Source organism: Gorilla gorilla, chromosome 19, assembly GCF_029281585.2.
Source record: "Gorilla gorilla gorilla isolate KB3781 chromosome 19, NHGRI_mGorGor1-v2.1_pri, whole genome shotgun sequence".
In the NCBI taxonomy this organism is placed as follows: Eukaryota; Metazoa; Chordata; class Mammalia; order Primates; family Hominidae; genus Gorilla; species Gorilla gorilla.
In genome coordinates, this window is record NC_073243.2 from 54,433,816 (window position 1) to 54,449,289 (window position 15,474).

Sequence of the window (15,474 nt, forward strand, 5' to 3'; positions counted from 1 at the left end):
CTTAAGCCCCTTTTAGCTAAAAAAATTATTCAAATCTATGAATTTGGGAAGCCTTAGGAAGCAAGAGCTAGGAACCAGAAACAGAAAAACAATCTGCTTTTGATGGAGTAATAGTGTGATGTAAATATGTGTCACTACTAAGCCTTTCTACTTTCCTAAAACAAAAAATAGATATACTTCTGGTGGAATAGTTAAAATGAAGTCTCAAATCCTTCCTATTTTCAAACTTAATGGTGGAGAAAGGACCATATTTTTATATAATTTACCCAGAAAACTGAATCATAAATTTTTTTATAAAAGAGCTTTAGAGGGAGAGAGACTTAAAACAAACTTATTAAAAGTCAGACCAAACAATTCTTTAGTGATTTTTTAAATTATTCATTAAAAAAAATCAAAATCATGACAAAAAAATGTTATCAACGTAAGATACCTATGTTTCGTAGAATTTCAACAAGCTTTTCTCTTTTTGAGAATTGGCCAACTTGGAGAACGGTCTGCTGAACATCTCTACATGCTCCACCCACTTGTCCAACAGCAACAAACAGATAATTTGACTTTAAAAACTCTGCAGCCAACCTTGAAAAACAAAAGATTATTCTTTAACTTATCCTCCTCTCCATCAGTATCCATAATATCCACTGAATTCCTGTAGGTGTTATCTCAATATTAATCAGACAGCAGATTATAACAGCTATAAGATGGTTGGTTACTTATATCACCCAAGTACTATTTTGAAAGACCAGTATAAAATATTAGGATTTTGCAAAATACATAACTACTAGAGAGAAAGTTTGTCAAACTATGGATATGGTAATTACAAGTGGATTTGCTATCCACGCAAAACTATATAAAATATGTGTATAACACTTTAAAAAAAGCATGAACTAAAAGAAATAAACTGCAATGAGTAGGAATTATTTTTTAGTAAAACCTGAAATGTAAGCCTGAGACACAAATTCTGTTCTCCACTCATTGCTTTTATGTATGCTATTATTAGTTGTTTTCTGAAAATATTACCTATTAAATTACTCTACTTCAAATGAATGATTTCAAGCAAAGCAGATCTTAGGTCAGTGCTCTCTCTGTCACGACACACATAGAAAGTAGTATTTGCATAGCACAATTGGGCAAAACAAGTGAGATGAGATGAAAGGCCCAGGGACATAGCGGAATCAGGATAGGTGTGCCTGCCCCAAAGGTTAAGGGTATCAATATTTTGACACACAGTTAACTCACTATCAGCATGCAACTGAGAAGTCTTGCTTTAGATCACATAGAAATATGGGGGAGTGGACAAAGTTGCTAATGAGAAAGATGAGTTTTTAGGGATAAATGGGGAGGCCCAAATCTCTCTTCAATGCCTCTCCCTCCTACGTACGTAGCAGTCCCTTATTTACCAGCTGAGTCCTTCATGAAAACAGCTCAAATTCAGCATATCCAGACTCTTAATAAATCACTGCTTCTTCTTTCTCCTTACTTGATCTCTTATCATAAAAGAAAAGCTTTTTTATGCCTTCTTTTAGAGTCACTCTCTCACCCAGGCACAAATCTTGAAATTATCTGAAATTCTTCAGATGATTATCCATCACCCTTTTCATTCACTAAAACTACTGAGTGTTTTGTGTCATGTGTACAAGGTACTGGGAGTACAAAGATGAACATGATGGTGTTAGCCTATGAGATCCTCACTTCAAGTAGGAAAGATATATTAAGAAAAATTACAATTTAGTGTTAGAATAGTTAATGTTTACTGAACACTATGTTCCAAGAAATGTGCAAAGTGACTTAAACAGTTTCTTTCACAAGATACACTGGCAGGAAATGGATGAAATGATGTCTATTTAGAAAAATCCTCAAGTTTGAGGCAGGGCACAGTGGCTCATGCCTATAATCCTAGCACTTTGGAAGGCCAAGGCGTGTGGATCACTTGAGCCCAGGAGTTTGAGACCATTCTGGCCAACATGGTGAAACCCCATCTCTACAAAAAATAAAAAATTAGCCAGGTGCGTATGCGCATGCCTGTAGTTCCAGCTACCCAGGAGGCTGAGGTGGGCCTAGGATCGCTTGAGCCAGGGAGGTCAAGGTGGCAGTGAACCATGATTGTGCCTCTGAACTTCAGCCTGGGCGAGAAGAGTGAGACCTTGCCTCCAAAAAAAAAAAAAAAAAAAGAAAGAAAAAAAAAAAAAGAAAAGTCTTCAAGTTTGAAGCTTGATCTAGGGAAGCAGCAGGCAAGAATGTGGAACACTAATGATTGTGGAAAGGCATTCTAAGCAGAAGGAAAGAAGAAACAAGCACAAATAATGAGGAAAGTAAAATTCAGCTTTATCAGCCAAGAGGAAATAGCTCTAGTAGACTAGAAACACACGACTCCAGGTAAGAAAGTAGCAGGTGAGCCTGAGACTGTCATGTGTTAAAGAGTTTAAAAATCAGTCTATGAAGATGGAAAGATATGGGAAGGTTTATTTTAAATAAATGTTTAAAAGAATCAGACTTTATTTTGGCATTGCCACTAATGCAGAAGTGACACTAGAAGCAGGGAGACAGGTTAAAAAGCCACTTCCAGTGAGCAGGGCAAAATTGATAAGGACCTAAATTAAGGTGGGAAATAGAGAAGCTAACAGATGTGAAATATTTTAGAGATTACCACTGTAATGTTAATATTTGGTGTCAACTTGATTATATTGAGGGATGCCTAGATGGCCAGTGAAACATTGTTTCTGGATGTGTCTCTGAGGGTGCTACCAGAGGAGACTGACATTTCAGTTGGTAGACTGGGAGAAGAAGGCCCACCCTCAATGTGGGTGGACACCATCCAGTTGGCTACCAGCGCAGCTACAACAACGCAGGCAGAAGAAGGTGGGATAACTTTGCCTGCTGAGTCTTCCGGCTCTCTTTCTTCTTCCCATGCTGGATGCTTGCTTCTGCTCCTACTGCCCTTGGACATCATACTCCAGGTTCTTTGGACTTTGGACTCTGGGACTTGCACCAGCGGCTTCTTGGGGGAATCTATCAGCTTCCTTGGTTTTGAGGCTTTCAGACTTGGACTGAGCCACTACTGGCTTCTCTCTTCTCCAGCTTGCAGACAGCCTATCATGGGACTTCACCTTGTGATTGTGTGAGCCAATTTTCCCTAATAAACTTCCTTTTATATCTACATATATATTATTGGTTCTGTCCTTCTGGAGAACCCTAATATCACTGCCATGTTGTACTGAGACAGGGTCTTATTCTGTTGCCCAGGCCAGAGTACAGGGGCACAATCATGGCTCACTGCAGCCTCAACTTCCTGGGCTCAAGAGATCCTCCCACTTTAGCCTCCTGAGTAGCTGGACCTACAGGTGCGTGTCACCACACCCAGCTAATTTTTTAAATTTTTTTTATAGAGACAGGGTCTCACTATGTTGCCCAGGCTGGGCCTGAACTTCTAGGCTCAAATGCTCCTCCCTCTTTAGCCTCCCAAAGTGTTGGGATTACAGGCATGAGCTACCGCGCCTGGCCCAAGTTCAGTATTTTTAAAAGCGGAGTTAAAAGACTGTGAGAGAAAAATCACCACGATTCAAACAATTCTGGCTTTAAAAGATCATGATGCCAATAACCAGAATAAAGAAAACTGGAAAAAGGGAGCTGAAGAAAAATTACGTTCTATTTTGGACATGAACGTGAGTTACTAGTCATTCATCTGGGAGAACAAACACCCCAAGAAGTTAAATTTAAAAGTCTGGGCCGGGTGCGGTGGCTCACGCTTATAATCCCAGCACTCTGGGAGGCTGAGGCGGACGGATCACCTGAGGTCAGGAGTTCAAGACCAGCCTGACCAGCATGGAGAAACCCCATCTCTACTAAAAATACAAAATTAGCCGGACGTGGTGGTACATGCCTGTAATCCCAGCCACTCAGGAGGCTGAGGGAGGAGAGTCGCTTGAACCCTGGAGGCGGAGGTTGCGGTGAGCCGAGATCGTGCCATTGTACTCTAGCCTGGGCAACAAGAGCGAAACTCTGTCTCAAGAAAAAAAAAAAAAAAAGAAAAGGTCTGGGGCTACAGAGAGAGATTAGGAATACAGGGAAGAAATTTGGGAGAGTTACAGGTCTAAGTAGAAGCCAAGGGAACGGATATATCATAACTCAGGGAATATGCACATTGAGAAAAGGACTTCGCACAGAATGATGGGCAACTGGTAACATTTAAGAACAGACAATGAAGCAACTGAGGAAGAGTCAGGAAGCAAAGAATGTAAACAACTCGAGGTCAGATAGGAGCTTATTTTGTTTAACATATATCCCCAGAGCTTATAATCAAATATGATTCTCAAAAGATCCTCGACAAATATTACTGACTGACAATAGTACGTTTGCCATTTTGGGTGGCCAACATACAAATACTTTCCCATTTCAGGGTGAATCTAAAAAGAGTCAGGCTGCTAATTAGATAGTTACCAAAGCAAATGGTGGGAATGCAAATACCCCATCTCCAACTGAAAACACTATATAGGGCCAGGTGTGGTGGCTCATGCCTGTAATCCCAGCACTCTGGGAGGCTGAGGTGGGCAGATCACCTGAGGTCAGGAGTTCAAGACCAGCCTGGCCAACATGGTGAAACCCCATCTCTACTAAAAATACAAAAAAAAAAAAAAAAATTAACCAGGCGTGGTGGCAGGCGCCTGTAATCCCAGCTACTTGGGAGGCTGAGGTGGGCAGATCACCTGAGGTCAGGAGTTCAAGACCAGCCTGGCCAACATGGTGAAACCCCGTCTCTACTAAAAATACAAAAAAAAAAAAAAAATTAACCAGGCGTGGTGGCAGGCGCCTGTAATCCCAGCTACTTGGGAGGCTGAGGCAGGAGAATCGCTTGAACCCGGGAGATGGAGGTTGCAGTGAGCCGAGATCGCGCCATTGCACTCCAGCCTGGGGTACAAGAGCAAGAGCAAGACTTCATCACAAAAAAAAAAAAAAAGAAAGAAAATACTATTCAATTGTTAAGAAATGACTGTTTTATGTACCACTAAGAAAGAAAAATATCCTGCCAATTGACCTAATGCTGTCTTATGAGTTCTATTTTCCCCCAATAAAGAACTCTTCCTAACTTTACACAAAGATTTACCACATAAAAAATAAATCAATAGCCAGCACCACTATTCAAGGGCTTGGGAATGTTTGATATACTAGCACAGGATCCCATGTAACATTCTCTCAAACCAGGGGACCAACTTTAAAGCAAAAGAGGTGTTGGGACAGGCCCATAACCATAGGATTCACAGGTAATATATACACTGCACCACTCAGAAGCTGCCAACCTGAGAGAACATTGGAACATTGGAACTGTCTGCAGAAAAAACAGTTCAAGGGTGAGTTTGGAGGCAACTCTTTATGAAGACAGGGCATTATCCAACACAACACGGTAATTCCTCAAATCAAATATCCATATATGGTGCATGAGTCTGGGAATCCAGGAGAGCAAGCACTACTGGCCCACCTACCATCACTCTCAATGACCCACTAGGGAAATCTATGCTTCCCATCCCTTCTTGTCCTCCAACTTTATGTTCTACAGGTTTTGAGGTCTTAGTTCCCAAAGAGAACGCAGTTCCACTAGAGAAAATAGCAAGAGTCCTGCTGAATTACAGATGGTTCCCAACTTACAACAGGGTTAACATCCCGATAAACCTATTGTAAGTCCAAAATATCTTAAGTCAAAAATGCAATTAATACCTATGATAAACCATTATAAAGTAAAAAAATCATAAAATCTTATGTTGAACCATAGGACCATCTGTATAAGCTTCTGCTGTTGCCTGGGCACTTCTGGCTCCTTGAGACAAGGGGCTGGCAGGAAAAAGAGTCACCATTCCAGTAGGGATGTGTCACCCTAATCTCTGAATTCATTAGACCACATGGTATATAACATGATCCTCAAATATCTGCCAATAATTGGTATATGAATTTTCTACCAAAGCCTCAGTTCTCCCAAATCCTATAGATTTAGGTTTGAAAAGAAGGCATAATAATAAAAATAACTTAATTTAGTAAGCACTTATTAAACCCTAGCTGGATTCTATGCAACAACAACAACAACAACACACACAAACACACACACACACACACACACTTTTTAAATAAAATGTGATGTTAACACAAAGCCAGGAATAAAGGTAAGAAACAATGGAAAATGTGGCAAACGTTTTAGAAATACATCTACTTTTTAAACTACCTATGTTAAAATCTTAAAGACAAATCTCTAAAAATAGGATATTCACAGTGCTTCCACTTTGATAGAAGTATGTATATATATATATAATTAAATTATTTTTAAGAAAAAAACTTAACCTTTGAATTTCCTCTGGAAAAGTTGCACTGAACATAAGGGTTTGGCGCTGTTCCTTTGATGGCATTCCTGGGCAAGAAATTAACTTCTTCATTTCTGGACCAAAACCCATATCCAACATGCGATCAGCTTCATCCAAAACTAAGTATTTGATCTGTTTGAGACCAATCTTTAAGGATATTTTCAAAGGTAAAACAGAAAATGCATATTAGTTTATATTAAACTATTCTCTACAATTCCAACTGTTAAAATACTGTTAAGAAAAAAGACTAGAAATCAGTGTATAAAATGAGAATTGTTATGCTTAGATAATATTACTGTATATTTCAGTTCAATTTTCTGTTATAAAGCATGTTTAAAATTAAGTCTAAAAGAAACCAAATGTCTAGATCAACACTGTGCAATAAAACTTTCTGCAATTACTTAAAAGTTCTATTAACTGCACTTTTTTTTTTTTTTTTTTTTGAGAAGGAGTCTTGCTCTGCTGCCCAGGCTGGAGTGCAGTGGCACAAGCTCAGCTCACTGCAACGTCTGCCTCCTGGGTTCAAGTGATTCTCCTGCCTCAGCCTCCCAAGTAGCTGGGGCTACAGGCACATGCCCCCATGCCTGGCTAATTGTGTGTGTGTGTGTGTGTGTGTGTGTTTTTAGTAGAGACGGGGTTTCACCATGTTAACCAGGATGGTCTCTATCTCCTGACCTCGTGATATGCCTGCCTCGGCTTCCCAAAGTGCTGGGATTATAGGCGTGAGCCACTGCACCCAGCCTATCTGCATTGTCTAACGTGTTAGTCATTAGCCAAAGGTAGCTAGCTATTAGGCACTTGAAATGTGGCTACTGTGACTTGGAACTGAATTTTTATCATTCTTAAATTTAAATTGTTACATGTGGCTAGTGGTTACTGTATTGGACAATACAGATCTAGATTATAGTATTTGATAAAGTTAGACTCTAATGTAAGAAAGAAAATATCCTAACAGCATGACATATTCAAATATCTTCTAACTGGTAAAATTTTTTCTAACCTCTTTAAATCCTTAGTAAATTCTCCATTCTCTAATCACTCGGGAACAATCAGGAACCTCTTACCTTTGCATGAACATCTCTTACTATAAACAGAAGAACACACTTGCAAAGTGATTTTGGTACCACTATGAAGATGTTTAGCAAGAAAGTAAGGTAGGTATCTCTGGGTCCTTTTAATAAGTATACTAAGAAAGGTGTGTTTATGCAGAAATAACATTTTTTTTGAGTAACCCAGAGGGATGAAAATGACTCTTAACTCAGAAGCACCCTTTAAAGAGTTTTTAAAAAGCAAATCTGGTTCATTAAGGTGAACTGAAAGTACTGATTGAGAGATATAAAAATATAGTATATGAATTCCTAAATAAGTACATGGCCCTAAAATCTTTTTAAAGATTTAGAAAATTAACAACCCTGGTTAATATCATTCCCATGCTTACATAGGAGACAGAATTATTGATGCCACAAAGGGTTTCTTACAGGAGAAAAACTATTTCCCCAAGACATGTATGAAACCAGATAAAAAGTTATTAACTACATTTTTCCCCCAGCGTAGTGGGACGTAGAATATGGATTCTGGAATCAGACCCAGATTCTAACATTAGCTCTATACTTACTAGAGCTAACTCAGGGATTTTTAAAATAAATTACATAATCTCATTGAGTTTGTTTTCCCAAGTATAAATTAGAAAACACTATTCCCTGCAATTATCTTGAGAATTATATAAGAATGCATTCAAAGAATGTGATGGAGGCTAACACGTAAATAGTGCTCTAGTAAATACATCTGTCTTTACCTCATTCTTTCCTTTTCCCATACCAAACAAAAAGTATCAATCTCACAACTTCATTATTCCTATAAGGCGTACCTTTTCTTTGCCTATGATATCCATCAGTCTTCCAGGAGTAGCACATAATATATTACAGCCTTGTACTATTTGTCGAATTGAATGTCCCAGCTGGGTTCCCCCATATATAACAACAGCTCTTACACAAGTCCTATTAACAAGAAAACTAAATGTTATTTTCTAGTTACTTAAAAATTAGGCATCTGTTTCTAACAAGATATAAAACAAAATCCAAAAAGAAAAAAAACAAACATTCAACTATCTAAAAAAATATTAAATTCTGGCTGGGTGCAGTGGCTCACGCCTGTAATCCCAGCACTTTGGGAGGCCAGGGCGGGCAAATCACCTGAGGTCAGGAGTTTGAGACCAGCCTGGCCAACATGGTAAAATCCAGTCTCTACTAAAAATGCAAAAAATTGGCCAGGCATGGTAGCATGCGCCTATAATCCCAGCCACTCGGGTGGCTGAGGCAGGAGAATTGCTTGAACCCAGGAGGCAGAGGTTGCAGTGAGCCGAGATCCGACCACTCTACTCCAGCCTGGGCAACACAGCGAGTCTCCATCTAAAAAAAAAAAAAAGTGATATTTTACTTGATTTTTTTTTTTAAATTACAATACTTTTGGGGGAACAGGAGGTATTTCATTACATGGATAAGTTATTTAGTGGTGATTTCTGAGATCTTTTACTTGATTTAAAAGCCTGAAAGCAACACGTTACATGAGGATTAGCAAGATATAAACACTGAAATAAGCAATCCACATGTTTTTCCAAAAGATCTATCAGGTTTGATATTAAAGTGATTTCAAGCATGGAAAAGAATAAAATCACCTGTGGTGGTTTTAACATACATATACAAATTCTTCAATATATTCCTTCCTTCAAATATGGATTCTACCTTCCCCCTTTAGTGTGGGCAAGGCTGGCCTCATGAGTGTGCAACCTGTCCAGTCACACAGAGTCCCAAGTTCAGAAGAATCCTGTGTTTCATTTAATGCTCTGTTGTCGCTGCCTTGAAATTTGTAATAATTTTACAACAAAGGACCCTGCACTTTCAATTTTGCACTAGTTCCAATAAATTATAATATAGCCACTCCTGAGTGGGGTCAAACTTAGTGACTTGCTTCTTACAAAGAGAATGTGGCAGAAGGACAATGTGTGACTTCTGGGACTATTTCATAAAAGCTATTACAGCCTCCTCTTTGTTCTTACTGATCACTTAATCTAGGGGAAGCCAGTGCCATTTAATCATGCATCCCTATGGAGAGATCCAGTGAAGCCCTCAGATGACTGGCTTGACATCTTGTCTGGTTGACAATAAAACCAGGATTGGTTGACATCTCGTTTACAATCTCATAAGAAACTCTTAACTCAGAAGGACCCAGCTAAGCCAAGCTGTTCCCCAACTCCTAAGCCCCCAAAATGGTGAGACAGTAAATGTTTATTGTTGAAAGCAACTACGTTTTAAGGGAGTTTGTTAGGCAGCGATAACTAAATGTTGGCAAAGGGTATACTGAAATTGGACTTCTGATAGACTGCAGGCACAAATATACATTAATTGCAAGCTTTAAAATAAGTTCCTGCTCTTTAACATTAAAATTGATAAAACTCTATTCTAAGAAAATACTTAAAACAGAAAACTGTTGTTTTTTTTTTTTAAGTCAAGGTTTCACTGTCATCTAGGCTGGAATGCAGTGGCGCAATCACAGCTCACTGCAGCCACGACCTCCCAGGCTCAGGTAATCTCTCAGGCTCCCGAGTAGCTGGGACCACAGGGGTGCACCACTACACCTAGCTAGTTTTTGTTCTTTTTTGTAGAGATGGGTTTTCACCATGTTTTCCAGGCTGGTCTTGAACTCCTGGGCTCAAGCTATCTGCCCATCTTGGCCTCCCAAAGTGCTAGGATTACAGGTGTAAGACATCATATCCGGCCAAAACAGAAAAACTATGTAGCAAGATGTACATTGCAATTTTGTTTACAATAGCCCCACGTTAGAAAGAACCTAAATACCTCAGAACAGAGAAATAAAATGTATACACATGGGCAATTTAAAAGTCATTAAAAATCAGTTCTTATTATGCAATAAGAATTTTCTGGGTTATAAAGTTTTATGTAAAAGAATAGGAAATTATTAGAATACCCTGAGTTCATTTTTAAATATACATTAAAAACTACCAAGAAATAATACCAGTATGTTCACTATTTTCTACTTCTAGTATTATCTGTTTTTTAAATTAAAATTTTACTTTTTTAGAGACAGGGTCTCGCTCTGAGTGTGGTGGTGCAATCACAGTTCACTGCAGCCTCAAACTCCTGGACTCAAACAATCCTTCTGCCTCAACCTCCTAAACTCCTAGGACAACAGGTGTGCATCACCACATGCTGGCTAGTTATTTTATTTTTTGTAGAGATGGGGTCTTGCCATGTTACCCTGGCTGGTCTCGAACTCCTGGCCTCAAGCAGTCTGCCTGCCTGGGCCTCACAAAGCACTGGGATTATAGTCATGAGCCACCAAGTCCAACCTATTAACCTAATTTTTAATAAGCATGTTTCTTTTCAAAAATGAAAAGGATTCCATAAACAAGATAATAAAAAAATACTTTAAGTAATGCTAAAAATTACATGAGTGCATTATTACTGAGTTCTTCCAAAAGTGAGGGGAAAAAAATCTCTAAAGAAAAAACTATTTTGTGAGTAGCATTCTGATGTACTTACCCAAAAGAAAATTTTCTGGCTTCCAAATAAATCTGGTTGACCAATTCTCGAGTTGGTGCTACAATAATACACTCTGGTTCCTGCAACTCTTTAAAACGACTGGCAGTTATTCCATCACGCATCATATGAGCCAAAATTGGTAGGAGAAAAGCCGCCTAGAAGTTAAGTTGCTTAGTTTACAAACTTATAGCCAACACTTTTATCCCTATGGAAAACTAATCCTCATGTCCTTATAGCCTTTAGACTCTACTTCCATCTTACTGGTAAATTTAAGATGAGAAATGAAAACAACTTTCATTTCAAGGTGTTCTTAACATTTAGGTCTTTATGCTCTTATTATACAATATAAAATTTGGTAAAATTAATCTACCCTATCAAATTTTTTCAGTGTATTTTCAAAAGCATACCCACAAATTCTAAACAGATCAACAACATTAGCATATTTATAGAGGAATATAATAGATGTAATTGCTGCAAATCATTACAGTGAACAATTACTCTAAGTTAGTCCTTTTGAGGTCATAAAATTATCATTCAGAATGGATGACAAAAGTGGCCCACAGAGTAAAAACTTAGAAATCATCATCTGTATTACTGAACACATTACCCTTATTGAAGTTACATCTGGCAACAGAAATTTTGTGCTACAGTTTTCTCATTTAAGCAAATAAGACACTTGCTAAAATCCACCTCCAAAACCATGTTTAACACTCTCATCAGCTGCTATACAATACCTATTTTTCCCTACAATTCTACTATGAGGGCTGATTAAGACTAAAATGGTATGACCTCATGGACTCTATGATCATAGAAATAAGAGTCTCATCTTATGGAGTCGTAATTAACACACAAATCTCCCAGATTAGTCCTAAAACCAACTGGTCTCATCAGACTTCTTTTATAATTAGCATAACCTGAGGTCACTGAATACTAAGGAATCATGCACAATGCATGTAACTGTTTCTCATTCTTTAATCTTTTGACTTCAAGAGTGTACCAGCTATAATACAGAAATTACTTTCTCCCTCTCTCAGTTTTATAATCTCTGCTTTGACTTTCAGTCACTTTGTTTAAGATACTACCATGTTTCAGAAAGAGCTGCACACAGAAAAGATTAAACATCTATGGACAGCAACACCACCCCAGGAATAGTTCAGAATTCTTTCTTCAGAAGTACACAAATCCTAATAAAAATCAGAAGCAAAACCATCAATACTTATGACAGGTAACTGAAACCATCTACAAACCTTCTACTCAAAAGAAGAAACCAAGTTACTAAGGAAGAACCAAAGCTCAAAAAACCTAACAGTTTGGACATGTGGGGAAAGACTTACAGTCTTCCCAGACCCTGTTTGAGCACAAGCCATCAAATCTCGTCCTGCAAGTATGATAGGAATACTGTATTTTTGCACAGGAGTAAGCTTAGTATAACCAGCTTTAGCAATGTTGTTATTCAGTGTCTGACAGAGATTAGCTTCTTCAAAAGTCTGAAAATTTAAAAAAAAGCAGTGATTACATTCTATATATCATATGCAGATCATTTATAAGCATATTTCATTCGAGCTACTTTCCAAGTTCTGTTAATTCTACTTTATATACTAAAGTGACTTTAGTAACATGCCTCCACTCAGAAGTAAATATTCAAAGCCTGTATATTATAATATGATTTGACAGAATCATGAAATATTCTCCACAAATGGTGGCTTTAAAAACATTTTTCCTGCCCCCTTAAAACCTATGAGATATGAAGAATTCTGCTCAGTAATGGCTTGTTCTAAGTATAATTATCAATAGGAGACAGAGGGCTCCCCCTCTCAGAAAAATCACTGCCCTAAGACACACTTTCCCACAATCTTGGGGAAACATCTTGAATCACTAGGAAAAGCATTTTTTAAGTAAGTTTAAATAAAATTCTCATCCTGGTATGGGGAGTGGGGATGAAATCTATTACTCTCTTTTGACATAGCAATTAATTCTATTGTAGATGGTTAAGACATCATTCTAAATTTCCAACCTAAGACCTTATATACGAAAGGTGAAATCTATGTGTTGATATCAGCTTTACAAACTACATAATGTATTTTAAAAGCAAAGTTTGCTACATAGCTAATACAGAAACAATACACTGACCAGAATTGCTGGTGGTGCATCATGTCCAGACACTTCCACAAGAATAGTGTCGTATTTGTCGAAGTTTATGCCTGTCTGATAATGTGCAAAGATGGAGTCCTCATCCTCAGGTGGAGGAGGGGGTATGTAGGTCACTTTTGGTCCTTGGAATTTAAATTAAAAACATAATGTATGTTACAGAGACTAAAATAAAATATAAGAGAAAATAGACAAAAATTGACAAGATCAAATTTTAAATACTATGGAACTTCCCACTGCTTACCTTTAAAGTTTTCACTGTTCAAATTTTTAAAAGATAACTTCGTTTTTAAGTAAAATACTTAAGCATTATTAAAACACAACATACTTCTATGTGAGTCACACAAATGTTAATATACCTTGAGTATCACTACTTTCTCCTCCTTCTGCTTCTGACTTCCAAGAATCTTGAAGAGGATCAAATAAAAAAGAGATACATGTTTTTTAAAATTGAAAGGTAAAAGAACTCTCACTATAAAAATCAAACACCTTGTTTAAGGAAAACTTACTCTTTCCAGAGCCTGTTATTACTTCTTCATTTAAACCTCTGTAACCACCTATTAAAGAAATTCATAAGTGACAATCGGTCAAGATGTAAGGCTGTGCACATCTTTATTTTCGTTGCTTGTCTTCAAAGAGAACAAGTTCCAAAAAAACTTTAAATTCCCTTCTTACAAATACTTGAAACAATTAAATAGAACCTTGTACATTTTTAGTTTCTGTAGTATTCAAGATGATTTTACATAGATGAGACTATTATATATTAATACATTTTGTTTAAACTGTTAGACTTCTTTCCTAATCAGCAAAGGAATGTATTTTCTAAAAGAACCTGTGTTGGGGGGTGTGTCCCCAAGACCATTCCCAGTTCAGTAGTTGCTAGGAAGACTCACCAGACTCAGAATATAGTCATACTCATGGTTATGATTTATTAGTGAAAAAATAGGGAGCACTATCAGCAGAAGAAAAGGCACATAGGCAAAACCCAGCAAAAACCAGGCACAAGTTTCCAAGTGTCTTCTACTGCAGTCACACAGGATGTGCTTAGTTCTCCCAGCAATGAGCTGTGACAACACATGTAAACTCTACCAGAGGAGAGTATTAGAGACTCAGAAGCTCATTAGAGACTCAGTACCCAGGGTTTTTATTAGGGGCTAATAATGTACTCACCTTCTGCCTGGCACATACCAAATTTCAGACTCCCAGAAGGAAAGCAAATATTCAGCAAAAACCACAATGTACAAATGGTTTACGCACAATGAGTTGCTCTTACCAATTAGGATGGCTGGAACCCGTCCCAAATCCAAGTTTTCAGATGCTAGCTGTGATGGTTAATTTGCGGTGTCAATTTGACCAGATTAAGGGATACCCAGGTAGCTGATAAACCATTATTTCTGGGTATGTCTGTGAAGGTGTTTTAGAATAGACTGGCATTTGTATCAGTGGACAGAGTAAGAAGATCGACCCTCATCCAATCTGGGCAGGCACCATCCAATAGGCTAGGGGCCAGATAGAACAAAAAGGCAGAGGAAAGGCAAATTTTCTCTCTTTTCTGGAGCTGGGACACCCTTCTTCTCTTGTCCTTGGACATCAGAACTCCAGGTTCTCTGGCCTTTGGACTCTAGGACTTGTACCAGCAATCCCCCGCCCCCTGACTCCGCCCCTCCAAGAGGTTCTCAGGTCTTTGGCCTTGAACTGAGAGTTACACCATCAACTTCCCTGGTTCTCATCATTCTCAGCAAACTATCACAAGGACAGAAAACCAAACACTGTATGTTCTCACTCATAAGTGGGAGTTGAACAATGAGAACACATGGACACGAGGAGGGGAGTATCACATACCAGGGCCTGTTGGAAGGTGGGGGACAGGGGAAGGGATACCATTAGGAGAAATACCTAATGTAAATGATGAGTTGATGGGTGCAGCACACCTACATGGTACATGTATACCTATGTAACAAACTTGCACATTGTGCACATGTCCCCTAGAACTTAAAGTATTAAAAAAAAAACTTTACTGGTTCCTTTGGACTTGAATTGAACAATACTACTGGTTTCCCTGGTTCTTAGCTTGCAGACAGCCTATCATAGGACTTTCTCAGGCTCCATAATCTCACAAGCCAATTCCCCTAATTAGTTCCTTCTCATCCATCCATCCATTCATCCATCCATCCATCCATCCATCCACCCATCCATCCATCTCCTCCCTCCTTCCTTTTGGTCTGTCTTTGTGGAGAACCCTAACTAATACACACTAGCCAAGGAACAGCCTTTTAAGTAAGATTTTCAATTTCATTTACTGATGAATTTTTGATGAACAATCAGGCCTGTTAACTCCTTTCTATATATTACCTTTCTGGTTTTTAGATAACGAGTAATCTGTTGTTCCACTTTTAGGTAATATGACTGCATTAGATTCAAAAGCT

General features: G+C 38.2%; 1 protein-coding gene across 2 annotated transcripts in view; it reads right to left on the bottom strand.

Annotated features, from left to right (window-relative positions):
- The window catches only part of DDX4 (DEAD-box helicase 4), an 82,481-nt gene that overhangs the window by 23,404 nt on the left and 43,603 nt on the right, over window positions 1-15,474 (bottom strand). For both annotated transcript variants that reach the window (XM_004058853.4, XM_004058854.3), the window contains 8 exons: window positions 13,558-13,605; window positions 13,408-13,455; window positions 13,031-13,173; window positions 12,235-12,387; window positions 10,901-11,055; window positions 8,209-8,338; window positions 6,322-6,488; window positions 431-576 (listed from right to left, as the gene is read on the bottom strand). In XM_004058853.4, coding sequence (XP_004058901.1) covers window positions 431-576; window positions 6,322-6,488; window positions 8,209-8,338; window positions 10,901-11,055; window positions 12,235-12,387; window positions 13,031-13,173; window positions 13,408-13,455; window positions 13,558-13,605 — 990 coding nt within the window. The remainder of the gene's footprint in view (window positions 1-430; window positions 577-6,321; window positions 6,489-8,208; window positions 8,339-10,900; window positions 11,056-12,234; window positions 12,388-13,030; window positions 13,174-13,407; window positions 13,456-13,557; window positions 13,606-15,474) is intronic.